The sequence below is a fragment of the Cyanistes caeruleus genome, chromosome 4, assembly GCF_971803275.1.
Source record: "Cyanistes caeruleus chromosome 4, bCyaCae1.hap1.1, whole genome shotgun sequence".
Classification (NCBI taxonomy): Eukaryota; Metazoa; Chordata; class Aves; order Passeriformes; family Paridae; genus Cyanistes; species Cyanistes caeruleus.
Genome location: NC_141704.1, coordinates 902954 through 930631, shown reverse-complemented (window position 1 = coordinate 930631; position 27678 = coordinate 902954). Strand labels below are relative to the sequence as shown.

Sequence of the window (27678 nt, the reverse complement as noted above, 5' to 3'; positions counted from 1 at the left end):
TCTGGGGTGATGTAATTTGGGTCTGGGGGTGATGTAATTTGGGTCTGGGGTCTCTGGGGTGATGTAATTTGGGTCTGGGGGCTCTGGGGGTGATGTAATTTGGGTCTGGGGTCTCTGGGGTGATGTAATTTGGGTCTGGGGGTGATGTAATTTGGGTCTGGGGGTGATGTAATTTGGGTCTGGGGTCTCTGGGGTGATGTAATTTGGGTCTGGGGGCTCTGGGGTGATGCAATTTGGGTCTGGGGGCCCTGGGGGTCGCTGCCCCCCCCCAATGCCCCCCTGTCCCCCCCAGTTCATGCTGGCCACGGACACGTTCCATCTGGGCTACACCGAGGGGGGGCACTGCAAGGGGGACCCCAAGAGGCAGCTGGGCCCCCCCCAGCGCCTGCAGTGGGACATCCCGGCTGAGGTGGGCACGGGGACGGGGACGGGGACGGGGGGGGACAGGTGAGGGCACAGGTACAGGTGTGAGTACAGGTGTGAGTACAGGTGTGAGTACAGGTGTGAGTACAGGTGTGAGTACAGGTACAGGTGTGAGTACAGGTGTGAGTACAGGTGTGAGTACAGGTACAGGTGTGAGTACAGGTGTGAGTACAGGTGTGAGTACAGGTGAGCACACAGGTACAGGTGTGAGTACAGGTGTGAGTACAGGTGTGAGTACAGGTGTGAGTACAGGTGGTGAGCACACAGGTACAGGTGTGAGTACAGGTGTGAGTACAGGTACAGGTGTGAGTACAGGTGTGAGTACAGGTGTGAGTACAGGTACAGGTGTGAGTACAGGTGTGAGTACAGGTACAGGTGTGAGTACAGGTACAGGTGTGAGTACAGGTGTGAGTACAGGTGTGAGTACAGGTACAGGTGTGAGTACAGGTGTGAGTACAGGTGTGAGTACAGGTGAGGGCACAGGTACAGGTGTGAGTACAGGTGTGAGTACAGGTGTGAGTACAGGTGTGAGTACAGGTGGTGAGCACACAGGTACAGGTGTGAGTACAGGTGTGAGTACAGGTACAGGTGTGAGTACAGGTGTGAGTACAGGTGTGAGTACAGGTACAGGTGTGAGTACAGGTGTGAGTACAGGTACAGGTGTGAGTACAGGTACAGGTGTGAGTACAGGTGTGAGTACAGGTGTGAGTACAGGTGGTGAGCACACAGGTACAGGTACAGGTGTGGGTACAGATGACACAGGTGACACAGGTGACACAGGTGACGTTGCGCTGTCCCCAGGCGGTGGCGGCCATCGAGGTGTCGCTGGGCGTGGCTCAGGTTCAGGCGCGGGTTCAGGTGTGGGTTCAGGTGTGGGTACAGGTTCAGGTGTGAGTACAGGTGACACAGGTGACACAGGTGACACAGGTGACACAGGTGACACTGCGCTGTCCCCAGGCGGTGGCGGCCATCGAGGCGTCGCTGGGCGTGGCTCAGGTTCAGGTGTGGGTACAGGGGTACAGGTGAGCACACAGGTGAGGGCACACAGGTACAGGTGTGGGTACAGGTGACACAGGTGACACAGGTGACACAGGTGACACTGCGCTGTCCCCAGGCGGTGGTGGCCATCGAGGCGTCGCTGGGCGTGGTGCGGGTTCAGGTGTGGGTTCAGGTGTGGGTACAGGGGTACAGGTGAGCACACAGGTGTGGGTTCAGGTGTGAGTACAGGTGACACAGGTGACACAGGTGACACAGGTGACACAGGTGACGTTGCGCTGTCCCCAGGCGGTGGCGGCCATCGAGGCGTCGCTGGGCGTGGCTCAGGTTCAGGTGTGGGTTCAGGTGTGAGTACAGGTGACACAGGTGACACAGGTGACACAGGTGACACAGGTGACGTTGCGCTGTCCCCAGGCGGTGGCGGCCATCGAGGTGTCGCTGGGCGTGGCTCAGGTTCAGGTGTGGGTTCAGGTGTGGGTACAGGTTCAAGTGTGAGTACAGGTGTGAATACAGGTGACACAGGTGACACAGGTGACACAGGTGACACAGGTGACACTGCGCTGTCCCCAGGCGGTGGCGGCCATCGAGGCGTCGCTGGGCGTGGCTCAGGTTCAGGTGTGGGTTCAGGTGTGAGTGTGAGTACAGGTGTGAGTACAGGTGACACAGGTGACACAGGTGACACAGGTGACACAGGTGACACAGGTGACACTGCGCTGTCCCCAGGCGGTGGCGGCCATCGAGGCGTCGCTGGGCGTGGCTCAGGTTCAGGTGTGGGTTCAGGTGTGAGTACAGGTGTGGGTACAGGTGTGAGTACAGGTGTGAGTACAGGTGACACAGGTGACACAGGTGACACAGGTGACACAGGTGACACAGGTGACACTGCGCTGTCCCCAGGCGGTGGCGGCCATCGAGGTGTCGCTGGGCGTGGCTCAGGTTCAGGTGTGGGTTCAGGTGTGGATACAGGTGTGGATACAGGTGTGGGTACAGGTGACTCAGGTGACACAGGTGACACAGGTGACACAGGTGACACAGGTGACACAGCTGACACTGCGCTGTCCCCAGGCGGTGGCGGCCATCGAGGAGTCGCTGGGCGTGGCTCAGGTTCAGGTGTGGGTACAGGGGTACAGGTGAGCACACAGGTGAGGGCACACAGGTACAGGTGTGGGTACAGGTGACACAGGTGACACAGGTGACACAGGTGACACAGGTGACACAGGTGACACTGCGCTGTCCCCAGGCGGTGGTGGCCATCGAGGCGTCGCTGGGCGTGGTGCGGGTTCAGGTGTGGGTTCAGGTGTGGGTACAGGGGTACAGGTGAGCACACAGGTGTGGGTTCAGGTGTGAGTACAGGTGACACAGGTGACACAGGTGACACAGGTGACACAGGTGACGTTGCGCTGTCCCCAGGCGGTGGCGGCCATCGAGGCGTCGCTGGGCGTGGCTCAGGTTCAGGTGTGGGTTCAGGTGTGAGTACAGGTGTGGGTACAGGTGTGGGTACAGGTGTGAGTACAGGTGACACAGGTGACACAGGTGACACAGGTGACACAGGTGACGTTGCGCTGTCCCCAGGCGGTGGCGGCCATCGAGGCGTCGCTGGGCGTGGCTCGGGTTCAGGTGTGGGTTCAGGTGTGAGTATAGGTGTGAGTACAGGTGACACAGGTGACACAGGTGACGTTGCGCTGTCCCCAGGCGGTGGCGGCCATCGAGGTGTCGCTGGGCGTGGCTCAGGTTCAGGTGTGGGTTCAGGTGTGGGTACAGGTTCAGGTGTGAGTACAGGTGTGAATACAGGTGACACAGGTGACACAGGTGACACAGGTGACACTGCGCTGTCCCCAGGCGGTGGCGGCCATCGAGGCGTCGCTGGGCGTGGCTCAGGTTCAGGTGTGGGTTCAGGTGTGAGTACAGGTGTGGGTACAGGTGTGAGTACAGGTGTGAGTACAGGTGACACAGGTGACACAGGTGACACAGGTGACACAGGTGACACAGGTGACACTGCGCTGTCCCCAGGCGGTGGCGGCCATCGAGGTGTCGCTGGGCGTGGCTCAGGTTCAGGTGTGGGTTCAGGTGTGGATACAGGTGTGGATACAGGTGTGGGTACAGGTGACTCAGGTGACACAGGTGACACAGGTGACACAGGTGACACAGGTGACACAGCTGACACTGCGCTGTCCCCAGGCGGTGGCGGCCATCGAGGAGTCGCTGGGCGTGGCTCAGGTTCAGGTGTGGGTACAGGGGTACAGGTGAGCACACAGGTGAGGGCACACAGGTACAGGTGTGGGTACAGGTGACACAGGTGACACAGGTGACACAGGTGACACAGGTGACACAGGTGACACTGCGCTGTCCCCAGGCGGTGGCGGCCATCGAGGCGTCGCTGGGCGTGGCGCGGGCTCTGGCCGAGGACGTGGATTTCTGCTGCTTCCTCTTCACCACCTTCGGCAAAGGCCTCATCAAACGGTGCCGCACCAGCCCCGACGCCTTCATCCAGATCGCGCTGCAGCTGGCCCACTTCAGAGTGAGGAACGGGATCGGGGATCGGGGATCGGGGATCGGGGATCGGGGATCGGGGATCGGGATCGGGGATCGGGAACGGGAACGGGAACGGGATCGGGATGGGATGGGATGGGGGAGATCAGCCCCGACGCCTTCATCCAGATCGCGCTGCAGCTGACCCACTTCAGAGTGAGGAACGGGATCGGGATCGGGGATCGGGATCGGGATCGGGGATCGGGGATCGGGGATCGGGGATCGGGGATCGGGATCGGGATCGGGGATCGGGATGGGATGGGGGAGATCAGCCCCGACGCCTTCATCCAGATCGCGCTGCAGCTGACCCACTTCAGAGTGAGGAACGGGATCGGGATCGGGGATCGGGATCAGGGATTGGGGATCGGGGATCGGGATCGGGATCAGGGATCGGGATCGGGATCGGGGATTGGGGATTGGGGATCGGGGATCGGGGATCGGGGATTGGGGATCGGGGATCGGGAATGGGATGGGATGGGGGAGGTCAGCCCCGACGCCTTCATCCAGATCGCGCTGCAGCTGGCCCACTTCAGAGTGAGGAACGGGATCGGGGAGGGATCGGGAACGGGAATGGGATCGGGGATCGGGGATGGGATGGATGGGATCGATGGGATGGATGGGATCGATGGGATCGATGGGATCGATGGGATCCATGGGATCCATGGGATGAATGGGATCGATGGGATCCATGGGATGGATGGGATCGATGGGATGGATGGGATGGATGGGATGGATGGGATGGATGGAATGGATGGGATCGATGGGATCCATGGGATCCATGGGATCGATGGGATCCATCCCGCAGGACAAGGGCTCCTTCTGCCTGACGTACGAGGCCTCCATGACGCGGCTGTTCCGCGAGGGCCGCACCGAGACCGTGCGCTCCTGCACCTGCGAGTCCACGGCCTTCGTGCGCAGCATGGCCGACCCCCGGCGCAGCGTGAGTGCCGCGGGACGCCGGGGACCGGGACGGGAACTGGGGACCGGGACGGGCACCGGGAACCGGGATGGGCACCGGGAACCGGGACAGGCACCGGGAACCGGGACGGCCACCGGGAACCAGGACGGGCACCGGGAACCAGCACGGGCACCAGGAACTGGGATGGGAACCAGGATGGGAACTGGGGACCGGGACAGGCACCGGGAACCAGGACGGGCACTGGGAACCGGGACGGGCACCGGGAACCGGGATGGGCACCGGGATGGGGCACCAGGAACCGGGATGGGAACTGGGACGGGGCAATGGGAACTGGGATGGGAACCAGGAACCAGGATGGGAACCGGGAACCAGGATGGGAACCGGGAACCGGGATGGGCACTGGGACGGGCCAATGGGAACCGGGATGGGAACCGGGATGGGCAATGGGAACTGGGATGGGAACCAGGAACTGGGATGGGAACCAGGAACTGGGAACTGGGATGGGAACCGGGAACTGGGATGGGAACCAGGAACTGGGATGGGAACCGGGAACTGGGAACCGGGATGGGAACCGGGAACTGGGACAGGGCACCAGGAACCGGGATGGGCACTGGGACGGGGCAATGGGAACCAGGATGGGAACCAGGAACCGGGATGGGAACCAGGAACTGGGACGGGCACCAGGAACTGGGATGGGAACCAGGAACAGGGATGGGAACCGGGAACCGGGATGGGAACCGGGAACTGGGACGGGCACCAGGAACTGGGACGGGCACCAGGAACAGGGATGGGAACCGGGAACCGGGATGGGCACTAGGACGGGGCAATGGGAACCGGGATGGCAACCAGGAACTGGGATGGGAACCGGGAACCGGAATGGGAACCGGGATGGGAACCAGGAACTGGGAACTGGGATGGGAACTGGGAACTGGGATGGGAACCAGGATGGGGCACCGGGAACAGGGATGGGAACCGGGAACCGGGAACTGGGATGGGCACTGGGACGGGGCACTGGGAACCGGGACGGGACCCCAACACCAGAACAGGACCCCCACACCGGGATGGGACCCCCACACTGGGACAGGGATGGTGCAGATTTTGGGGTGCAGATTTGGGGGTGCAGATTTCGGGGTCCCCCAGCGCTCGGAGCGGCAGCGGCTGTTCAAGGGGCAGGTTTGGGATATCGGTTTGGGGTGCAGATTTGGGGGTGCAGTTTTTGGGGCACAGCTTGGGGTGCAGATTTCAGGGTGCAGATTTCGGGGTGCAGATTTCGGGGCACAGTTTGGGGTGCAGATTTTGGGGCGCTTTTTGGGGTGCAGATTTCAGGGTGCAGATTTCGGGGTGCAGATTTTGGGGCACAGTTTGGGGTGCAGATTTCGGGGTGCAGATTTCGGGGCGCAGATTTCGGGGCACAGTTTGGGGTGCAGATTTCGGGGCACAGTTTGGGGTGCAGATTTCGGGGTGCAGTTTGGGGTGCAGATTTCGGGGTGCAGATTTCGGGGCGCAGTTTGGGGTGCAGATTTGGGGGTGCAGATTTCGGGGTGCAGATTTCGGGGTCCCCCAGCGCTCGGAGCGGCAGCAGCTGTTCAAGGGGCAGGTTTGGGATATTGGTTTGGGGTGCAGATTTCGGGGTGCAGATTTTGGGGTGCAGATTTCGGGGCACAGTTTGGGGTGCAGATTTCGGGGTGCAGATTTCGGGGCGCAGTTTGGGGTGCAGATTTCGGGGTGCAGATTTTGGGGTGCAGATTTCGGGGTGCAGATTTCGGGGTGCAGTTTTTGGGGCGCAGTTTGGGGTGCAGATTTGGGGGTGCAGATTTCGGGGTGCAGTTTTTGGGGCACAGTTTGGGGTGCAGATTTGGGGGTGCAGATTTGGGGGTGGCAGATTTCGGGGTCCCCCAGCGCTCGGAGCGGCAGCGGCTGTTCAAGGTGGCCGCAGAGAAGCACCAGCAGCTCTATCGCCTCGCCATGACCGGCGCGGGCATCGACCGACACCTCTTCTGCCTCTACCTGGTGTCGCGATATCTCGGGACACAGAGCCCCTTCCTGGCCAAGGTCAGCGCGGGGACACGGGGGGGACACGGGGGGGGACAGGGACAGGGACACATGGGGACACGGGGGGACAGGGGGGGACACGGGGGGGACACTGGGGACACGGGACAGGGACAGGGGGGGACACGGGGGGGACACTGCGGGGAGCCGGGGGGACCCGGGGGACAGGGACAGGGACACAGGACGGGGACACGGGGGGGACATGGGACAGGGACAGGGACAGGAGTGGGGACACGGGGGGGACAAGGCGGACACGGGGGGAGCAGAACACGGAACACTGAGGGACACGAGGGGACGCGGACACGGGTGCGCTATGGGGCGCTATGGGGCGCGCTATGGGGTGCCCCACGGCTGTCGGTGGGGCCCATGGGTGCACAGTGGGGTGCGCTATGGGGTGCGCTATGGGGCGCTATGGGGTGCGCTATGGGGTGCGCTATGGGGCGCCCCACGGCTGTCGGTGGGGCCCATGGGTGCACAGTGGGGTGCGCTATGGGGTGCGCTATGGGGCGCTATGGGGCGCTATGGGGCGCGCTATGGGGCACAGTGGGGTGCGCTATGGGGTGCGCTATGGGGCGCTATGGGGTGCGCTATGGGGCCCCCCACGGCTGTCGGTGGGGCGCCATGGGGTGCGCTATGGGGCACAGTGGGGTGCGCTATGGGGCGCTATGGGGCGCGCTATGGGGCATCCCACGGCTGTCGGTGGGGCCCATGGGTGCACAGTGGGGCGCTATGGGGCTCGGTGGGGCGCTATGGGGTGCGCTATGGGGCGCGCTATGGGGTGCCCCACGGCTGTCGGTGGGGCCCATGGGTGCACAGTGGGGTGCGCTATGGGGCGCTATGGGGCGCCCCACGGCTGTCGGTGGGGCACATGGGTGCTGTGGGGCACAGTGGGGCGCTATGGGGTGCGCTATGGGGCGCGCTATGGGGCACAGTGGGGCGCTATGGGGCGCTATGGGGTGCCCCACGGCTGTCGGTGGGGCCCATGGGTGCACAGTGGGGTGCGCTATGGGGCGCACTATGGGGTGCCCCACGGCTGTCGGTGGGGCCCATGGGTGCTGTGGGGCACAGTGGGGCGCTATGGGGTGCGCCATGGCTGTCGGTGGGGCCCATGGGTGCACAGTGGGGTGCGCTATGGGGCGCCCCACGGCTGTGGGTGGGGCCCATGGGTGCTGTGGGGCACAGTGGGGCGCAGTGGGGCGCTATGGGGCGCTATGGGGCGCCCCACGGCTGTCGGTGGGGCCCATGGGTGCTGTGGGGCACAGTGGGGTGCGCTATGGGGCGCTATGGAGCGCCCCACGGCTGTCGGTGAGGCCCATGGGTGCACAGTGGGGTGCGCTATGGGGCGCCCCACGGCTGTGGGTGGGGCCCATGGGTGCTATGGGGCGCGCTATGGGGCGCCCCACGGCTATCGGTGGGGCCCATGGGTGCAGCAGCCGCCCCACAGGTGCTGGCCGAGCCCTGGCGCCTCTCCACCAGCCAGACCCCGCAGCAGCAGCTCCGCATGTTCGACTTCGACAAATTCCCCGACCACGTCTCCAGCGGGGGCGGCTTCGGGCCCGTGAGCTCGGGGGGCTGGGGGGCTCGGGGGGCTCGGGGGGCTCGGGGGGGCTCGGGGGGCTCGGGGGGCTCGGGGGGATCGGGGGGATCGGGGGGCTCGGGGGGCTCGGGGGGCTCGGGGGGGCTCGGGGGGCTCGGGGGGCTCGGGGGGCTCGGGGGGCTCGGGGGGCTCGGGGGGGCTCGGGGGGATCGGGGGGATCGGGGGGATCGGGGGGCTCGGGGGGATCGGGGGGATCGGGGGGAGCGCGGGGGGAGCGCGGGGGGATCGGGGGGCTCGGGGGGCTCGGGGGGATCGGGGGGATCGGGGGGAGCGCGGGGGGCTCGGGGGGCTCGGGGGGATCGGGGGGGCTCGGGGAGCTCGGGGGGCTCGGGGGGATCGGGGGGCTCGGGGCTCGGGGCGCTTGGGGGGATCGGGGGGATCGGGGGGTTCGGGGGGGCTCGGGGGGATCGGGGGGCTCGGGGGGCTCGGGGGGCTCGGGGGGATCGGGGGGATCGGGGGGCTCGGGGCTCGGGGCGCTTGGGGGGATCGGGGGGTCGGGGGGCTCGGGGGGATCGGGGGGATCGGGGGGATCGGGGGGATCGGGGGGCTCCAGGCTCCGGGGGCTCGGGGGGCTCGGGGGGGCTCGGGGGGATCGGGGGGATCGGGGGGATCGGGGGGCTCGGGGGGCTCGGGGGGCTCGGGGGGATCGGGGGGCTCGGGGGGCTCGGGGGGATCGGGGGGATCGGGGGGGCTCGGGGGCATCGGGGGGCTCGGGGGGATCGGGGGGCTGGGGGGGCTCGGGGGGCTCGGGGGGCTCGGGGGGCTCGGGGAGATCGGGGGGATCGGGGGGAGCGCGGGGCTCGGGGGGGCTCGGGGGTCTCGGGGGGCTCGGGGGGCTTGGGGGGCTCGGGGGGAGCGCGGGGGGCTCGGGGGGATCGGGGGTCTCGGGGGGCTCGGGGGGCTTGGGGGGCTCGGGGGGCTCGGGGGGCTCGGGGGGATCGGGGGGATCGGGGCTCGGGGGGCTCGGGGGGCTCGGGGGGATCGGGGGGCTCGGGGAGGGGTTGGGGGGCTTCTGGAGGGGGGTTGTGGGGGGCTTGGGGGAGGTTCTGGGGGGCTCTGGGGGGGTTTTGGGGGACGTTGGGGGGTTTTAGGGGGGCTCCGGGGGGCTCGGGGGGCTCGGGGAGAGGGGCAGAGGGGCTTGGGGGGCTCGGGGGGGCTTTTGGGGGGGGTCAGGGGGGACTCTGGGGGAGGTTCTGGGAGGCTCTGGGGGGGCTTCAGAGGGCTCGGGGGGGTTCTGGGGGGCTCTGGGGGTTCTGGAGGAGTTTTGAGGGGCTCTGGGGGGCTTTGGAGGGGGTCAGGGGGGGTTCTGGAGGAGTTTTGGGAGGCTCTGGGGGGGTTTTGGGGGGCTCTGGGGGGGTTTTGGGGGGCTCTGGGGAGGTTTTGGGGGAGCTTGAGGGGGCTCCGGGAGAGGGGCAGAGGGGCTCAGGGGGGCTCTGGGGGGGTTCTGGGGGGCTCTGGTGGGGTTTTAGGGGGGCTCCGGGGGGCCCGGGGGGGCTCTGGGAGAGGGGCAGAGGGGCTCGAGGGGAGTTTTGGGGGGGCTTGGGGGGGCTCTGGGAGAAGGGCAGAGGGGCTTGGGGGACTCTGGGGGGCTCTGGGGGGTTCCGGGGAGCTCCAAGCCCCCCCAAAAGCCCCCCCGGTGCCCCCCAGGTGGCGGATGACGGTTATGGGGTGTCCTACATCATCTCCGGGGAGAACCTCATCACCTTCCACGTGTCCAGCAAGTTCTCCAGCCCCGAGACGGTCAGGGGGGCGCGGGGGGACCCCCGGGGGGGGCGGGACCGGGGGGAACCCCCCGAGGGGGGGCGGGACCGGGGGGACCCCCCCGAGGGGGGGCGGGATGGGGGAGACCCCCTGGGCTGGCCGGGGGGTCACTCGGGGGGTCTCTGGGGGGTCATTTGGGTCTCTGGGGGGTCACTCGGGGGGGGTCACTCTGGGGTCACTCTGGGGGGTCTGAGGGGTCACTCGGGGGGTGTCTGGGGGGTCACTCTGGGGTCACTCTGGGGTCTGTGGGGTCACTCTAGGGGGTCTGGGGGTCTCTGGGGTGTCTGGGGGGTCTGGGGGGTCACTCTGGGGTCACTCTGGGGTCACTCTGGGGGGTCTGGGGGTCTCTGGGGTGTCTGGGGGGTCTGGGGGGTCACTCTGGGGTCACTCTGGGGTCACTCTGGGGGGTCTGGGGGTCTCTGGGGGGTCACTTGGGGGTCTCTGGGGTCACTCGGGGGGTGTCGGGGGGGTCTGGGGGGCCACTCGGGGGTCTGGGGGGGTCACTCTGGGGTCACTCTGGGGGGTCTGGGGGTCTCTGGGGGGTCTGGGGGGTCTGTGGGGTCACTCTGGGGTGACTCTGAGGGGTCTGGGGGTGTCTGGGGGGTTACTCTGGGGGTCTCTGGGGGGTCTGGGGGGTCACTCTGGGGTTTATGGAGTCATTGAGTCACTGGGGGTCTCTATGGGGTGTGTGGGGTCACTCTGGGGTCACTCTGGGGTCACTCTGGGGTCACTCTGGGTTAGGTCTGGGGTCTGGGGGGTCACTGGGGGTCTCTGGGGTGTCTGGGATCACTCTGGGTGTCTCTGGGGGTCTCTGTGGGGTCACTGAGGGGTCACTCTGGGGGTCTCTGGGGGTCTCTGTGGGGTCACTGAGAGGTCACTCGGGGGGTCTGGGGTCCCCCCCTGAGTCTGGGGTCCCCCCTGTGAGGTCTGGGGTCCCCCCCTGAGTCTGGGGTCCCCCCGGGGTTCCGGGGTCCCCCCCTGAGTCTGGGGTCCCCCCGGGGGTCTCTCCCCGCAGGACTCGCAGCGTTTCGGCCGCAACATCCGCCAGGCCATGCTGGACATCGCGGGGCTCTTCGACACAGCTCCCCCCCCCGCGGCCGGGAAGTGACCGGGGGGCTCCGGGGGGCTCCGGGGGGCTCCTTGGGGGCTCCGGGGGGCTCCCGGGGGGCTCCAGGGGGACTTCGAGGGGCTCCTTGGGGGCTCCGGGGGGCTCCTTGGGGGCTCCGGGGGGCTCCTGGGGGGCTCCGGGGGGCTCCGGGGGGCTCCGAGGGGCTCCGGGGGGCTCCAGGGGGCTCCCGGGGGGCTCCCGGGGGGCTCCGGGGGGCTCCGGGGGGGGGCGGGCGGGGGTCCCTGCCCTGCCCCCACTCCCAATAAAAGCTCTCGGTGTGACCCCGCCTGCTCGGGGGTGTCCTGGGGGTGTCCTGGGGGTGTCCTGGGGGTGTCCTGGGGTGTCCTGGGGTGTTCTGGGGTGTCCTGGGGGTGTCCTGGGGGTGTCCTGGGATGTCCTGGGGGGCTGGGGGTGTTCTGAGGTGTCCTGGGGGGGCTGGGGGTGTCCTGGGGGTGTCCTGGGGTGTCCTGGGGGGGGCTGGGGGTGTCCTGGGGTGTCCTGGGGGTGTCCTGGGGTGTCCTGGGGGGGCTGGGAGTGTCCTGGGGGGGCTGGGGGTACCCTGGGGGTGTCCTGGGGGTGTCCTGGGGTGTCCTGGGGGAGCTGGGGGTGTCCTGGGGGTGTCCTGGGGGTGTCCTGGGGGTGTCCTGGGGGGTCCTGGGGGGGTTGGGGGTGTCCTGGGGGTGTTCTGGGGTGTCCTGGGGCTGTCCTGGGGTGTTCTGGGGGGGTTGGGGGTGTCCTGGGGGTGTTCTGGGGGTGTCCTGGGGGTGTTCTGGGGGTGTCCTGGGGGTGTCCTGGGGGTACCCTGGGGGTGTCCTGGGGGTGTCCTGGGGGGGCTGGGGGTATCCTGGGGGTGTCCATGGGTCCATGGAATGCCGGGGGGAGCATCCTGGGGGTGGCGGGGTTGGATCCATGGGGTGATGGATCCCTCGGGGGGTCCCGGTGGGCACCGGCCGGGGCACCGTGAGGGTTCCCAAAGTGCCGTGGCTGGGGCCGTGATCCCGGAGATCCGTGCCGGGAACGGTGATCCATGGACATCCCTGGATCCGTGCTGGGAACGGTGATCCGTGGACATCCCGGATCCGTGGACATCCCTGGATCCGTGCCCATCCCTGGATCCGTGCTGGGAACGGTGATCCGTGGACACCCCTGGATCTGTGGACATCCTGGATCCATGCCGGGAACGGTGATCCGTGGACATCCCGGATCCGTGGACATCCCTGGATCCGTGCCCATCCCTGGATCCATGCCGGGAACGGTGATCCATGGACATCCCGGATCCGTGCCCATCCCTGGATCCGTGCCCATCCCTGGATCCGTGCCCATCCCTGGATCCGTGCCGGGAACAGTGATCCGTGGACATCCCTGGATCCGTGCCCATCCCGGAGATCCGTGCCCATCCCATTGATCCATGGCCATCCCAGATCTGTGCCCATCCCGGATCCATACCTGTTCCCATGCCGGTGATCCGTGCCCACCCCAGTGATCCATGGCCAGCTCCAGCCCTGGATCCGTGCCCATCCCTGGATCCGTGCCCATCCCGGCTCCCTACCCATCCCCATCCCATTGATCCGTGCCCATCCCGGATCCATACCCGTTCCCATCCCCAGATCCGTGCCCATCCCGGATCCATACCCGTTCCCATCCCTGGATCCGTGCTCCATACCCGTTCCAATCCCCAGATCTGTGCCCATCCCAGATCCGTGCCCGTTCCCACCCTGTTGATCCATGCCCATCCCGGATCCATACCTGTTCCCATCCCTGGATCCGTGCCCATCCCTGGATCCGTGCCCATCCCAGTGATCCATGGCCATCCCGGATCCGTGCCCATCCCAGATCTGTGCCCATCCCGGATCCATACCCGTTCCCATCCTGGATCCGTGCCCATCCCAGATCCGTGCCCATCCCTGGATCCGTGCCCATTCCCGGCTCCCTACCCATCCCCACCCCATTGATCCGTGTCCATCCCTGGATCCGTGCCCATCCCATTGATCCATGGCCATCCCAGATCTGTGCCCATCCCGGATCCATACCTGTTCCCATGCCGGTGATCCGTGCCCACCCCAGTGATCCATGGCCACCTCCAGCCCTGGTTCCGTGCCCATCCCATTGATCCGTGCCCATCCCGGATCCATACCTGTTCCCATCCCCAGATCCGTGCCCATCCCGGATCCATACCCGTTCCCATCCCTGGATCCGTGCCCATCCCGGATCCATACCCGTTCCCATCCCTGGATCCGTGCCCATCCCGGATCCATACCCGTTCCCATCCCCAGATCCGTGCCCATCCCGGATCCATACCCGTTCCCATCCCTGGATCCGTGCTCCATACCCGTTCCAATCCCCAGATCTGTGCCCATCCCAGATCCGTGCCCGTTCCCACCCTGTTGATCCGTGCCCATCCCGGATCTGTGCCCATCCCATTGATCCGTGCCCACCCCAGTGATCCATGGCCAGCTCCATCCCTGGATCCATTCCCATCCCCAGATCCGTGCCCATCCCAGATCCATACCTGTTCCCATCCCTGGATCCGTGCCCACCCCATTGATCCGTGCCCACCCCATTGATCTGTGCCCATCCCAGTGATCCATGACCAGCTCCATTCCTGGATCCATTCCCATCCCTGGATCCATTCCCATCCCGGATCCGTGCCCATCCCGGATCCATACCCATTCCCATCCTGGAGATCCGTTCCCGGTCCCAGATCCGTGCCCATCCCCGGCTCCATTCCCACCCCCGTGACCCATTCCCGTTCCCGGTTCCGATCCCATCCCCACCGCCGTTCCCGTTCCCCATTCCCGTCCCCGTGTCACATCCCCCTGTCCCGTTCCCGTTCCCCATTCCCGTCCCCGTGTCACATCCCCCATCCCCGTTCCCGTTCCCCATTCCTGTCCCCGTGTCACATCCCCCTGTCCCGTTCCCGGTTCCCGTTCCTGTCCCCGTGTCCCGTTCCCACCCCCATTCCCGGCTCCCTTCCCATCCCCATCCCCGTTCCCGTTCCCCGTTCCTGTTCCCGTCCCTGTGTCCCATTCCCGTTCCCATTCCCTTTCCCATCCCCGTGTCCTGTTCCCAGTTCCTGTTCCCGTTCCCGTGTCCCAGTTCCCATTCCCGTTCCCATTCCCTTTCCAATCCCCCTGTTCCCGTTCCCGGTTCCCGTGTCCCGTTCCCATCCCCGTTCCCATCCCTGTGTCCCATTCCCGTGTCCCGTTCCTGGTTCCCGTGTCCCAGTTCCCATCCCCATTCCCATTCCCGTGTCCCGTTCCCGGTACCTGTGTCCCGTTCCCCGTTCCCATTCCAGTGTCCCGTTCCCGTGTCCCGGTTCCCATCCCCGTGTCCCACCCCCAGTTCCCATCCCCGTTCCCATTCCCGTGTCCCGGTTCCCGTGTCCCGTGTCCCGGTTCCCATCCCCGTTCCCGTGTCCCGGTTCCGCCCCCCGGTACTGACGGGGATGCTCAGCGGGGCGCGGCCCCGGTTCCCGTGTCCCGTTCCCTGTTCCCATCCCCGTTCCCATTCCCGTGTCCCGGTTCCCGTGTCCCGTGTCCCGGTTCCCGTGTCCCGTGTCCCGGTTCCCATCCCCACCCCCATCCCCGTTCCCATCCCCGTTCCCGTGTCCCGGTTCCGCCCCCCGGTACTGACGGGGGTGCTCAGCGGGGCGCGGCCCCGGTTCCTGTGTCCCGTTCCCTGTTCCCATTCCCGTTCCCGTGTCCCGGTTCCCGTGTCCCGGTTCCCATCCCCGTGTCCCGGTTCCCGTGTCCCGGTTCCCATCCCCGTGTCCCGTGTCCCGGTTCCCATCCCCGTGTCCCGTGTCCCGGTTCCCATCCCCGTTCCCATCCCCGTGTCCCGGTTCCCGTGTCCCGGTTCCCATCCCCGTGTCCCGTGTCCCGGTTCCCATTCCCGTTCCCGTGTCCCGGTTCCCATCCCCGTGTCCCGTGTCCCGGTTCCCATCCCCGTTCCCATCCCCGTGTCCCGGTTCCCGTGTCCCGGTTCCCATCCCCGTTCCCGTGTCCCGGTTCCCATTCCCGGTTCCCGTGTCCCGGTTCCGCCCCCCGGTACTGACGGGGGTGCTCAGCGGGGCGCGGCCCCGTGTCCCGTGTCCCGGTTCCCATCCCCGTGTCCCGGTTCCCATCCCTGTGTCCCGTGTCCCGGTTCCGCCCCCGCTACTGACGGGGGTGCTCAGCGGGGCGCGGCCCCGGTTCCCGTGTCCCGATTCCCTGTTCCCATTCCCGTGTCCCGGTTCCCGTGTCCCGGTTCCCGTGTCCCGGTTCCCATCCCCGTGTCCCGGTTCCCGTGTCCCGGTTCCCATCCCCGTGTCCCGGTTCCCGTGTCCCGGTTCCCATCCCCGTGTCCCGGTTCCGCCCCCCGGTACTGACGGGGGTGCTCAGCGGGGCGCGGCCCCGGTTCCCGTGTCCCGGTTCCCATCCCCGTTCCCATTCCCGTGTCCCGATTCCCGTGTCCCGGTTCCCGTGTCCCGGTTCCCATTCCCGTGTCCCTGTGTCCCGTTCCCGTGTCCCGGTTCCCATCCCCGTTCCCGTGTCCCGGTTCCGCCCCCCGGTACTGACGGGGGTGCTCAGCGGGGCGCGGCGGCTCGGGCGGCTCCTGCGCAGAGCCCCTGGCCCGTGTCCGGCTGGGGTCACCGCGCCCCGGCTGCCACCGGGCTGGGAACGGGCTGGGAACGGGCTGGGACCGGGATGGGAACGGGATGGGACCGGGCTGGCACCGGGCTGGGAACGGGATGGGACCGGGCTGCCACCGGGCTGTCACCGGGCTGGGACCGGGCTGGGACCGGGCTGGGAACGGGATGGGAACGGGATGGGACCGGGCTGGGAACGGGCTGGGACCGGGATGGGACTGGGATGGGAACGGGATGGGACCGGGCTGGGAACGGGATGGGAACGGGATGGGAACGGGCTGGGACTGGGATGGGAACGGGCTGGGACCGGGATGGGACCGGGATGGGAACGGGCTGGGACCGTCCTGGCACCGGGCTGGCACCGGGATGGGAACGGGATGGGAACGGGATGGGAACGGGATGGGACCGGGATGGGAACGGGCTGGGAACGGGCTGGGACCGGGCTGGGACCGGGATGGGACCGGGCTGGGAACGGGATGGGAACGGGATGGGAACGGGCTGGGACCGGGCTGGGACCGGGCTGGGAACGGGCTGGGACTGCCCTGGCACCGGGATGGGAACGGGATGGGAACGGGCTGGGACCGTCCTGGCACCGGGCTGGCACCGGGATGGGAACGGGATGGGAACGGGATGGGAACGGGATGGGACCGGGCTGGGACCGGGCTGGGAACGGGCTGGGACTGCCCTGGCACCGGGATGGGACCGTTCCCTCCCTCCCCTCCCGCCGCCTCCAGCCGCGCCCGACCGGCACCGCCAGCCCGGAGCCAGCGGCGGGCAAGGAGCCAGACCGGGCACGGGGACAGGGACAGGGACAGGGGACACCCCGGGAGAGGGGACACCCCGGGAGAGGGGACAAGGACAAAAACCCCTCTGGGAGAGAGCCCAGGCCGGGGACAGGGACAGGGACAGGGACAGGGCTGGGGACAGGGACAGGGACAGGGACAGGGACAGGGACAGGGACAGGGACAGGGACAGGGACAGGGACAGGGACAGGGAAATCCCCCCCCCCGGGGAGGGTCCCATGGGGTCACTGTCACCCCCAGCACCGGGCTCTGCCCCACATCCCGACCCCGAACCGGGGTGACACCGCGACCCCGACCCCAAAAGGGGGTGACATCCATCACCCGACCCCGAACCGGGGTGACATCGCGACCCCGAGCCCAAACCGGGGTGACATCCATCACCCGACCCCAAAAGGGGGTGACACCCTGCCCCCCCGATCCCAAACCGGGGTGACACCGCGACCCCCGACCCCAAACCGGGGTGACATCCATCCCCCGACCCCTTATCAATCCCGTATCAATCCCTTATCAATCCCTTATCAATCCCGTATCAATCCCTTATCAATCCCGTATCAATCCCGTATCAATCTCTTATCAATCCCGTATCAATCCCACATCACTCCCATATCAATCCATTATCTGTGCATTATCAATCCTGTATCAATCCATTATCAATCCCGTATCGATCCATTATCAATCCCGTATCAGTCCCGTATCAAACACTTATCAATCCCGTATCGATCCATTATCAATCCCGTATCAATCTCTTATCAATCCTTTATCAATCCCGTATCAATCCCTTATCAGATCCAGTATCAATCCCACATCACTCCCGTATCAATCCATTATCAATCTCTTATCAATACAGTATCAATCTCTTATCAATCTAGTATCAATCCCGTATCAATCCCCTATCAATCCATTATCAATCCCGTATCAATCTCTTATCAATCCCGCATCAATTCATTATCAATCCCCTATCAATCTCTTATCAAACCCTTATCAATCCCTTATCAATCCTTTATCAATCCATTATCAATCCCCTATCAATCCCGGTATCAATCCGCTCTCAATCCCTTATCAATCCCGTATCAATCCCTTATCAATTCATTATCAATCCCTTATCAATCCCTTATCAATCCCTTATCAATTCATTATCAATCCCTTATCAATCCCTTATCAATCCCTTATCAATTCATTATCAATCCCTTATCAATCCCTTATCACAGGGGACACGGGGGTGTCCCGGGGGTGTCCCGGGGGTCCCGAGGTTGTCCCGGGGGGTCCCGGGGGGGTCCCGGTGGTCCCGGGGGTGTCCCGGGGGGTCCCGGGGTTGTCCCGGGGGTCCCGGGGGTGTTCCAGGGGTGTCCCGGGGGGTCCCGGGGGGGTCCCGGTGGTCCCGGGGGTGTCCCGGGGGGTCCCGGGGGTGTCCCGGTGGTACCCGGGGGTGTCCCAGGGGGTCCCTGGGTGGCCCAGGGGGTCCCGGGGGTGTCCCGGGGGGTCCCGGGGGTGTCCCGGGGGTGTCCCGGGGGGGTTCCGAGGGGTCCCGGTGGTACCCGAGGTTGTCCCGGGGGTGTTCCAGGGGTGTCCCGGGGGTACCCGAGGTTGTCCCGGAGTGTCCCGGGGGTGTCCCGGGGGGTCCCGGGGGGTTCCGAGGGGTCCCGGTGGTACCCGAGGTTGTCCCGGGGGTGTTCCAGGGGTGTCCCGGGGTGTCCCGGGTGTCCCGGGGGGGTCCCGGAGGTGTCCCGGGGTTGTCCCGGGGGTGTCCCGGGGGGTCCCGGGGGGGTCCCGGAGGTGTCCCGGGGTTGTCCCGGGGGTGTCCCGGGGGGTCCCGGGGGTGTCCCGGGGGGTCCCGGGGGTATCCGAGGTTGTCCCGGAGTGTCCCGGGGTTGTCCCGGGGTTGTCCCGGGGGGGTCCCGGTGGTACCCGGGGGTGTCCCGGGGGGGTCCCGGTGCCAGTCGCGGCCCCTCCCTTTGATCCGGTTCCAGCCCCGGCCCCCCCGCCCCGCCCGCGGCTACAAAAGAGCCCGGGCCGGTCTCGATCGCTCAGCCGGGACCTGCCGAGCTGTGAGCGGCCGGGGGGCTGGGGAGGGGTCCCGGGGGGCTGGGGGGGCTGGGGAGGGGGCCTGGGGGTCCTTAGGGTGGTTCTGAGGGGCTGGGGAGGGGGCCTGGGGGGGCTGGGGGGGCTGGGGAGGAGGCTGGGGAGGAGGCTGGGGGTCCTTAGGGTGGTTCTGAGGGGCTGGGGAGGGGTCCTGGGGGGTCCTGGAGAGGTTCTGGAGGTGCTGGGGGAGTTCTGGGGGTGCTGGGGGGGTCCTGGGGTGGTGCTCGGGGTGCTGGGGGGGCTGGAGAGCTGCCCTGGGGGTCCTGGGGGTGGTTCTGAGGGGCTGGGGAGGGGTCCTGGGGGGGTCCTGGAGGGGTTCTGGGGATGCTAGGGGAGGTTCTGGGGGTCCTGGAGGGGTTCTGGAGGGTCCTGGAGGGGTTCTGGGGATACTAGGGGTGGTTCTGGGGGTGCTGGGGGTGGTTCTGGGGGTCCTGGAGGGGTGCTGGGGGTGCTGGGGGGTTCTGAGGGGCTGCAGAAGGTGCTGGAGTTGGGGCCGGGGGCTGCAGGGCCGGGGTGGGCTGGGGGCTGCAGGGCCGGGGTCTGCAGGGCTGGGCTGGGGAGGGGTCTGCAGGGTTGGGGTCTGCAGGGCCGGGGGCTGCAGGGCTGGGGGCTGCAGGGCCGGGGGCTGCAGGGCTGGGCTGGGGAGGGGGCTGCAGGGCCGGGGGCTGCAGGGCCGGGGTCGGCAGGGCTGGGGTGGGGAGGGGGCTGCAGGGTTGGGGTCTGCAGGGCTGGGCTGGGGAGGGGTCTGCAGGGCTGGGGTCTGCAGGGCTGGGCTGGGCTGGGGAGGGGTCTGCAGGGCTGGGGTCTGCAGGGCTGGGCTGGGGAGGGGGCTGCAGGGCCGGGGTCTGCAGGGCTGGGGGCTGCAGGGCTGGGCTGGGGAGGGGTCCCGGCCGCCCCCCTGCAGCCCCCCCCCCGTTTCAGGAAAGCTGAGGATGGGTCCCGCCGCCTTCCTGGGGCTCTGCCTGCTGGGGTGCCTCGTGCTGCCCCCCTCCCTGCCGGGTGAGACCCCCGGACTGCCCCCAGACCCCCGGACTGCCCCCAGACCCCCGGACTGACCCCGGGACCCCCGGACTGCCCCCAGACCCCCGGACTGACCCCGGGACCCCCGGACTGCCCCCAGACCCCCGGACTGACCCCGGGACCCCCGGACTGCCCCCAGACCCCCGGACTGACCCCGGGACCCCCGGACTGCCCCCAGACCCTCGGACTGACCCCAGACCCCCGGACTGCCCCCAGACCCCCGGACTGACCCCAGACCCCCGGACTGACCCCAGACCCTCAAATGTACCCCGAGACCCCCAAACTGACCCCAGACCCCCGGACTGACCCCGGGACCCCCGGACTGACCCCGGGACCCCCGGACTGACCCCAGACCCCCAAATGTACCCCGAGACCCCCGGACTGCCCCCAGACCCCCGGACTGCCCCCAGACCCCCGGACTGACCCCGGGACCCCCAAATGTACCCCGGGACCCCCGGACTGCCCCCAGACCCCCGGACTGCCCCCAGACCCCCAAACTGCCCCCGAGACCCCCAGACTGCCCCCGAGACCCCCAAATTTCTCCCAGACCCCCCTGAGACCCCCCGAGCTTCCCCTGCCCACCCTCTGCTTCCCACCCCCATCCCCTTCCCCCCAAACCAGAGCCCCCAAACCGGACCCGGGGTGCCCCGAGCCCCCCCAAACCCAGCCCGGGGTGCCCCGAGCCCCCCAAACCAGACCCGAGGATGCCCCAAGCCCCCCAAACCCGGCCCGGGGTACCCCAAGCCCCCCCAAACCCGGCCCGAGGGTACCCCGAGCCCCCCCAAACCGGACCCGGGGTACCCCAAGCCCCTCCAAACCGGACCCGGGGTGCCCCGAGCCCCCCCAAACCAGACCCGAACCCCCCAAACCGGACCCGGGGTGCCCCGAGCCCCCCCAAACCAGACCCGAACCCCCCAAACCGGACCCGGGGTACCCCGAGCCCCCCCAAACCAGACCCGAGCCCCCCCAAACCGGACCCGAGCCCCCCAAACCAGACCCGGGGTACCCCGAGCCCCCCCAAACCGGACCCGAGCCCCCCCAAACCAGACCCGAGCCCCCCCAAACCCGGCCCGAGGGTACCCCGAGCCCCCCCAAACCGGACCCGAGATGCCCCGAGCCCCCCAAACCAGACCCGAGCCCCCCAAACCAGACCCGAGCCCCCCAAACCGGACCCGAGCCCCCCCAAACCGGACCCGAGCCCCCCCAAACCAGACCCGAGCCCCCCCAAACCGGACCCGAGCCCCCCCAAACCGGACCCGAGATGCCCCGAGCCCCCCAAACCAGACCCGAGCCCCCCCAAACCGGACCCGGGGTACCCCGAGCCCCCCCAAACCGGACCCGGGGTGCCCCGTGCCCCCCCAAACTCGGCCCGAGGATGCCCCGAGCCCCCCAAACCAGACCCGGGGTACCCCGAGCCCCCCAAACCAGACCCGAGCCCCCCCAAACCAGACCCGGGGTACCCCGAGCCCCCCAAACCAGACCCGGGGTACCCCGAGCCCCCCAAACCGGACCCGGGGTGCCCCGAGCCCCCCCAAACCGGACCCGGGGTGCCCCGAGCCCCCCAAACCAGACCCGGGGAACCCCGAGCCCCCCCAAACCGGACCCGAGCCCCCCCAAACCGGACCCGGGGTGCCCCGAGCCCCCCCAAACCAGACCCGGGGTACCCCAAACCGGACCCGGGGTACCCCAAGCCCCCCCAAACCCGGCCCGGGGTGCCCCGAGCCCCCCCAAACCCGGCCCGGGGTGCCCCCAGCCCCCCCCAAACCAGACCCGGGATACCCCCAGCCCCCCCAGCAGCCGCTCCCGGGTGTTTTGGGGGTGCGGTGACCCCCGTGTCCCCCCAGGGGCTCGGGCCACCCGCTGTCCCCGGGGCTGGCTGTCCTTCCAGGGCCACTGCTACGGCTTCTTCGGGCAGCAGCTGAGCTGGAGGAGGGCCGAGGTGGGTCTGGGGGTCCCGGGGGGTCCCGGGGGGTCTCGGGGTGTCCCCCAGGACCCCCCCTGGATGTGGCTCTGTCCCCAGGCGTGGTGCCAGGCCACCGGCGGGGGTCACCTGGCGTCGCTGCGGAGCCCCGAGGAGCACCGGGCGCTCGCCGCCTTCCTCGCCCGGCGGCCGCGGGGAGAGGAGGAGGAGGAGGAGGGCGAGAAGGAGCGGGACAGGGACAGGGACAGGGACAGGGACAGGGACAGGGACAAGGACGGCGTCTGGATCGGGCTGCACCGGCGGGTGAGTGTTGTGTGCCCGTGTGTCACCCCGCGGTGTCACCTGCTGTCACCTGTCTGTCACCTGTCTGTCACCTGTCTGTCACCTGTCTGTCACCTGACTGTCCCCTGCCACACCTGGATGTCCCCTCCTGCTGTCCTGGTGTCCCCTGCCCTCAGCGTGTCCTGTTTGCTACATGCGCTGTCACCTGTCCCGTGTGTCCCCCGCGCTGTCGCACCTGTCCCTCTGTCCCTGTCCTCCTGTCCCTGTCCCATCCGTGTCCCCCTGTCCCTGTCCCTGTCCCCAGACCTGTCCCTGTCCCTGTCCCTGTCCCTGTCCCTGTCCCATCCCTGTCCCTGTCCCTGTCCCTGTCCCTGTCCCTGTCCCATCCCTGTCCCCTGTCCTTTCCCTGTCCCCTGTCCTTGTCCCATCCTGTCCCCTGTGTGTCCCATCCTGTCCCCTGTCCCTGTCCCATCCTGTCCCCTGTCCCTGTCCCTGTCCCCTGTCCCCTGTCCCTGTCCCACGCTGTCCCCGTGTCACAGCGCCAGGGCTGGCTCTGGGCTGACGGCTCCCCCCGGCGCTATTGGGCCTGGGAGGGGGACGATGGCCCCAAGGGACCCCCGTGCATCGCCCTGGAGGATTCGGCAGGTGAGGGGACAGGGATGGGGACAGGGACAGGGACGGGGACAGGGACAGGGACAGGGGGACAGGGGACAGGGACAGGGACAGGGACAGGGGACAGGGGACAGGGGATAGGGGATAGGGACAGGGATGGGAGATGGATGGGACAGCAGGAGAGGGATGGGGACAGGACAGGGACACGGATGGGGACAGGGGGACCGGGACAGGGACAGGGACACGGATGGGACAGGGACAGGGACAGGGACAGGGACAGGGACAGGGATGGGGACAGGGATGGGGACAGGGACAGGGATGGGGACAGGGATGGGGACAGGGGACAGGGGACAGGGGACAGGGACAGGGATGGGGAGAGGGGACAGGGGACAGGGACGGGGGACAGGGACAGGGACAGGGACAGGGGGACAGGGGACAGGGACAGGGACAGGGACAGGGGACAGGGGACAGGGGACAGGGGACAGGGATGGGGACAGGGACAGGGGATGGGGACAGGGGACAGGGACGGGGGACAGGGACAGGGACAGGGGGACAGGGGACAGGGACAGGGACAGGGACAGGGACAGGGGGACAGGGGACAGGGACAGGGGACAGGGACAGGGAAGGGGACAGGGGGACAGGGACAGGGACAGGGACAGGGACAGGGACAGGGACAGGGACAGGGACAGGGATGGGGACAGGGATGGGGACAGGGGACAGGGACAAGTGACAAGGGGACAGCGGCTCTGGGGACAGCGCTGTGCCACACCCAAGGGATCAGCTGGGGAGGGCACCCAAGGGTGGGGGGCTCAGGGGTGTCCGGGGGGCTCAGGGGTGTCCGGGGGGCTCAGGGGGGCTCCGGGGGTGCCAGGGGTGCCAGGGGTGGCTCAGGAGTGTCCCTCGTGTCGCCTGTCCCAGCTGGCTTCGTGTCCCCGCAGGGTTCATGGCCTGGGAGGGCGAGGCCTGCGGGGAGCGCAAACCCTTCGTGTGCAAATACCCGGCCTAGGGGGGCCCGGACCCCCCCCGGGACCCCCCCGGGACCCCCGGAACCCCCCGGGAACCCCTAAACCCCCCGGGACCCCCTGGAACCCCCCGGAGCCCCCCAAAGCCCCCGGGACCCCCTAAACCCCCCGGGAACCCCCCGGAACCCTCCAGGACCCCCTGGAACCCCCCGGGACCCCCCGGGAACCCCCCGGAACCCCCCGGGAACCCCCTAAACCCCCCGGGAGCCCCCGAACCCCCCGGGACCCCCTGGAACCCCCCGGGAGCCCCCCGGGAACCCCCCGGGACCCCCGGGACCCCCGGGACCCCCCAGAACCGGGGTCTGACCCCAAAAACCCACCCCACACCCCGATCCTGCTCCCAGTCCTGCCCCTGCTCTGCTGCCCCCCAAATTCACCTCCTGCCCCCCAAATCACCTCCTGCCCCCCCAAATTCACCTCCTGCCCCCCCAAATCACCTCCTGCCCCCCAAATTCACCTCCTGCCCCCCAAATCACCTCCTGCCCCCCCAAATTCACCTCCTGCCCCCCAAATTCACCTCCTGCCCCCCAAATTCACCTCCTGCCCCCCAAATCCATCTCCTGCCCCCCAAATCCATCTCCTGCCCCCCAAATTCACCTCCTGCCCCCCAAATTCATCTCCTGCCCCCCAAATCCATCTCATGTCCCCCAAATTCATCTCCTGCCCCCCAAATCACCTCCTGCCCCCCCAAATCACCTCCTGCCCACCAAATTCACCTCCTGCCCCCCAAATTCACCTCCTGCCCCCCAAATCCATCTCCTGTCCCCCAAATCCACCTCCTGCCCCCCAAATCATCTCCTGCCCCCCAAAATCCATCTCCTGCCCCCCAAATTCATCTCCTGCCCCCCAAATCCATCTCCTGCCCCCCAAATCCACCTCCTGCCCCCCAAATCCATCTCCTGCCACCCCAAATTCACCTCCTGCCCCCCCAAATCCATCTCATGTCCCCCAAATCATCTCCTGCCCCCCCAAATCCATCTCCTGCCCCCCAAATCCATCTCCTGCCCCCCAAATTCACCTCCTGCCCCCCAAATCCATCTCCTGCCCCCCCAAATTCACCTCCTGCCCCCCAAATCCATCTCCTGCCCCCCAAATCACCTCCTGCCCCCCAAATCCATCTCCTGCCCCCCCAAATCCATCTCCTGCCCCCCAAATTCACCTCCTGCCCCCCAAATCCATCTGCTGCCCCCCAAATTCATCTCCTGCCCCCCAAATCCATCTCCTGCCCCCCAAATTCACCTCCTGCCCCCCAAATTCACCTCCTGCCCCCCAAATTCACCTCCTGTACCCCAAATTCATCTCCTGTCCCCCAAATTCATCTCCTGCCCCCCAAATCACCTCCTGCCCCCCAAATTCACCTCCTGCCCCCAAAATCCATCTGCTGCCCCCCAAATTCATCTCCTGTACCCCAAATCCATCTCCTGCCCCCCAAATTCATCTCCTGCCCCCCAAATCCATCTCCTGCCCCCCAAATTCATCTCCTGCCCCCCAAATCCATCTCCTGCCCCCCAAATTACCTCCTGCCCCCCCAAATCACCTCCTGCCCCCCAAATCCATCTCCTGCCCCCCAAATTCATCTCCTGTCCCCCAAATTCACCTCCTGCCCCCCAAATTCATCTCCTGCCCCCCAAATCCATCTCCTGCCCCCCAAATCACCTCCTGCCCCCCCAAATCCATCTCCTGTACCCCAAATTCACCTCCTGCCCCCCAAATCCATCTGCTGCCCCCCAAATTCACCTCCTGCCCCCCCAATTCATCTCCTGCCCCCCAAATTATCTCCTGCCCCCCAAATCCATCTGCTGCCCCCCAAATTCATCTCCTGCCCCCCAAATCCATCTCCTGCCCCCCAAATCCATCTCCTGTGCCCCAAATTCACCTCCTGCCCCCCAAATCCATCTCCTGCCCCCCAAATTCACCTCCTGCCCCCCCAAATTCACCTCCTGCCCCCCAAATCCATCTCCTGTGCCCCAAATTCACCTCCTGCCCCCCAAATCCATCTCCTGCCCCCCAAATTCATCTCCTGCCCCCCCAAATCATCTCCTGCCCCCCAAATCCATCTCCTGTCCCCCAAATCCATCTCCTGCCCCCCAAATTCACCTCCTGCCCCCCCAAATCCATCTCCTGCCCCCCAAATTCACCTCCTGCCCCCCAAATCCATCTCCTGCCCCCCCAAATCACCTCCTGCCCCACACTCTGTTCCCCAAGCCCCAGCCCCACATCCTGCCCCCCACCCAAACCCAGCCCCCCAATTCCCATCCCCCACCCCCCTGTCCTGCACCCCAATTCCCATCCCCCCACCCCCCGCTCTCGGGGACCCCCCAATAAAGAGACGGAAGCAGCGGGACCCCCCCGTGTCCCCCCCCGGCTGTGTCTGCGCCCCCCGGGTGACACCGACGGGGGAGGGGGACCCCCAACCCCCCCCCCCGAGTCCCTGGGTCCCCACGGGGGGTGGGGGGGGCTGGGGGTGACCCCAAGGGAGGGGGTGACCCCAAAATGAAAAGTGACCCCAAGGGACAGAGGTGACTCCAAGGGAGGGGGTGACCCCAAGAGAGGGGGTGACCCCAAAATGAAAAGTGACCCCAAGGGTCAGAGGTGACCCCAGGGGAGGGGGTGACCCCAAGGGAGGGGGTGACCCCAGGGGAGGGGGTGACCCCAAAACCAAAAGTGACCCCAGGGGACAGAGGTGACCCCAGGGGACGGGGTGACCCCAAAATGAAAATGACCCCAGGGGAGGGGGTGACCCCAGGGGAGGGGGTGACCCCAAAATGAAAAGTGACCCCAAGGGTCAGAGGTGACCCCAGGGGAGGGGGTGACCCCAAGGGAGGGGGTGACCCCAGGGGAGGGGGTGACCCCAAGGGACAGAGGTGACCCCAGGGGAGGAGGTGACCCCAAAACCAAAAGTGACCCCAGGGGAGGGGCGTATCCATGGGGTATTTTTGGGGTGTATCCATGGGGTGCTGGGCTGTACCCATGGGCTGAGGTTTTGGGGTGTATTTTTAGGTGTATTTTTGGGGTGTATTTTTGGGCCTGTACCCATGGGCTGTGTTTTTGGGGTGTATTTTTGGGTTGTGTTTTTGGGGTGTATTTTTGGGGTGTATCCATGGGCTGTACCCATGGGGGGTATTTTTGGGCTGTACCCATGGGTTGTGGTTTTGGGGTGTATTTTTGGGGTGTATTTTGGGGTGTTCCCATGGGTTGTGTTTTTGGGGTGTATTTTTGGGATGTATTTTGGGGTGTATCCATGGGCTGTGTTTTTGGGGTGTATTTTTGGTGTGTTTTTGGGGTGTCCATGGGCTGTCGGGCTGTACCCATGGGTATTTTTGGGGTGTTCCCATGGGCTGTATTTTTCAGTGTATTTTTGGGGTGTATTTGGCCTGTACCCATGGGCTGTATTTTCAGGCTGTATTTTCAGGCTGTATTTCCGGGTGTAATTCTGGGTGTATTTCAGGCTGAATTTTCGCCTGTATTTTTGGGTGTATTTCAGTCTGTATTTCAGGCTGTATTTCAGGCTGTATTTCAGGCTGTATTTCTGGGTGTATTTCCGGCTGTATTTCAGGCTGTACCCATGAGTTGTATTTTTGGGCTGTATTTCCAGGCTGTATTTCAGGCTGTATTTCAGGCTGTATTTCCAGGCTGTATTTCCCGCTGTATTCTCGGGCTGTATTTCAGGCTGTATTCTCGAGCTGTATTTCAGGCTGTATTTCCGGGTGTATTCCAGGCTGTATTTCAGGCTGTATTTCAGGCTGTATTTCCTGCTGTATTTCAGGCTGTACCCATGGGTTGTGGTTTTGGGCTGTATTTTCAGTCTGTATTTCAGGCTGTATTTCAGGCTGTATTTCAGGCTGTATTTCCGGGTGTATTTTCAGTCTGTATTTCAGACTGTATTCCAGGCTGTATTTCCAGGCTGTATTTTCAGGCTGTATTTCCAGGCTG

The 27678-nt window shown here is 66.7% G+C and overlaps 2 protein-coding genes across 2 annotated transcripts in view; both read left to right on the top strand.

The window, feature by feature from the left end:
* CPT1B (carnitine palmitoyltransferase 1B) overlaps nt 1-11442 on the top strand; it is a 24886-nt gene extending 13444 nt beyond the window's left edge. Inside the window, 7 exon segments of the mRNA XM_086885608.1 lie at nt 206-409; nt 3770-3934; nt 4751-4885; nt 6764-6916; nt 8358-8471; nt 10158-10250; nt 11287-11442. Of these exon segments, the coding sequence (XP_086741734.1) occupies nt 206-409; nt 3770-3934; nt 4751-4885; nt 6764-6916; nt 8358-8471; nt 10158-10250; nt 11287-11379 (957 nt within the window). The 3' untranslated portion in view covers nt 11380-11442.
* A 9727-nt stretch (nt 11443-21169) lies between these two features.
* LOC147653368 (dromaiocalcin-1-like) lies at nt 21170-23759 on the top strand. The gene is made up of 5 exons (XM_086885607.1): nt 21170-21220; nt 21662-21847; nt 21929-22132; nt 22651-22756; nt 23662-23759. The coding sequence occupies exons 1-5, from the start codon at nt 21170-21172 to the stop codon at nt 23727-23729; spliced, it is 615 nt and encodes a 204-aa protein (XP_086741733.1). The 3' UTR covers nt 23730-23759.
* The last annotated feature ends 3919 nt before the right edge of the window (nt 23760-27678 follow it).

Excerpts from the sequence above, each read along its gene's own strand:
- LOC147653368 (XM_086885607.1), top strand. The coding sequence starts at position 21,170 with ATGCCCCGAGCCCCCCAAACCAGACCCGAGCCCCCCCAAACCGGACCC. Across the intron at positions 22,133-22,650 it reads GGATCGGGCTGCACCGGCGG|CGCCAGGGCTGGCTCTGGGC; the intron begins GTGAGTGTTGTG and ends CCCGTGTCACAG. Across the intron at positions 22,757-23,661 it reads CGCCCTGGAGGATTCGGCAG|GGTTCATGGCCTGGGAGGGC; the intron begins GTGAGGGGACAG and ends GTGTCCCCGCAG.